Raw genomic sequence first — 1,382 nt, forward strand, 5'->3', positions numbered from 1 at the left:
AAAAAAAAAAAGAAAATCTCTTACATAAACATGGGGCTATTGCGGGCTTGCAAAGACATGATGCCTATGACGGTACAAACAAGCCACCGCTGGCGCCAATTCTCCCGGAGCCTGGCGACCAGGTAATCCAGCACGTGGTGGCGGCTTTCTTGGCTGCGGGCGAGTCGACTCCGTTTGGATCGGAGCCCGACGACGCCCGGGTGCGTACTAATGTGCCATGTTGTATTGGTAGGGGTAACAATCCGTTCCCCTGCCAGGTGCCCTGCCTCAGCTATGGGTCGGAACGGCGAGATGCATACTTGCAAGGAAGAATTGGTGCCTGTCTCTTATATTTTAGGTTTGTTATTACTACCACAGAAGATTTAGTCTGCTACAAAGTACAAGAAATTAGGCTCCCGAGTAGGATATAAACAGAACCAAGGCTGGCCCCGCAGAATACCCCTGACATTGAGACGTTTTCCACGCAACTGTGGCGTCATAGGCGTTTTTGTTTTAGATTTCTTTTTTCACCGCGGTCAAGACATTGGAGGCTGTTGGTGTTTGTTTTATGTATCGTGACTGAGCTGGACTTTGATCGGTCTGGATGTTTTATGCCGTCGTTTTTGCCCACGGCACCAACAATGAGCCTCATTAATTGCGTTTTCTGATATTTTTTTTCCTCCCCTTTTTGGTAGTTCCCCTTCTCCATCACTCCCATCTCGAGACCCCGCGCTATCTGCGACGTGAACCCGCTGATTTCGCGCTCTGATCACGAACCCACCCTTTTTTTGTGTTGTACTATCGGAAAATTACAGAAACACCGACGGGTATTTTGTGACGGAAAGTTTGCGAATGCGTACACCCATAGTGGCTCGTGTTGTTTGGAGAATCCCCAACGTTGGCCAATCACTGACGACATTTTTCTTGTTTATGCGAACCAAGCTTTTGCAGTCACATCAACGCAAATCTGTAATTCATTTCCAACCACCACACCGTATATACAGAAAAAAAAAGCCATCACATATAAACAAAATGCTGTGATTGTGTGTAAAACTCTCCAACAAAAGAATTATATACCCCAGCCTCCGACTTTCCAAATTAGCCAGTGGGGAAACCTGGCCCCGATCGGACCTGGCTCTCGGTCGTGACGCCCCCTCGACTCGGATCGATCGCTCAAGCGCCGTTGTAGGCGAGGGCGTTGACGGTGCCGCTGGGCAGGCCCGTGATGACGCCGCGGTTGGCGTTGGTGGCGATGTAGGAGCAGAGGGCCTCGGGGGTCTGGGGTCCGCGGAGGGCCAAGAAGTAGGCACCGAGACCGGCGATGTGGGGGCTGGCCATGGAGGTGCCGTCGATGGTGCGCTGCGAGGGCGGGGTTGGAGGGCTGTGTTAGCAATGTGACTTGA

General features: G+C 51.4%; 2 protein-coding genes across 2 annotated transcripts in view; both read right to left on the bottom strand.

Annotated features, from left to right (window-relative positions):
• PpBr36_00629 (uncharacterized protein) overlaps window positions 1-843 on the bottom strand; it is a gene marked incomplete at both ends in the record, with an annotated part of 1,276 nt that extends 433 nt beyond the window's left edge. Inside the window, one exon of the mRNA XM_029887820.1 lies at window positions 805-843. Coding sequence (XP_029752583.1) covers window positions 805-843 — 39 coding nt within the window. The remainder of the gene's footprint in view (window positions 1-804) is intronic.
• Window positions 844-1,152: 309 nt separating this feature from the next.
• The window catches only part of PpBr36_00630 (uncharacterized protein), a gene marked incomplete at both ends in the record, with an annotated part of 1,432 nt that continues 1,202 nt past the window's right edge, over window positions 1,153-1,382 (bottom strand). The window contains one exon of the mRNA XM_029887821.1: window positions 1,153-1,338. Coding sequence (XP_029751578.1) covers window positions 1,153-1,338 — 186 coding nt within the window. The remainder of the gene's footprint in view (window positions 1,339-1,382) is intronic.

This window comes from Pyricularia pennisetigena, chromosome 2 (assembly GCF_004337985.1).
Source record: "Pyricularia pennisetigena strain Br36 chromosome 2, whole genome shotgun sequence".
Classification (NCBI taxonomy): Eukaryota; Fungi; Ascomycota; class Sordariomycetes; order Magnaporthales; family Pyriculariaceae; genus Pyricularia; species Pyricularia pennisetigena.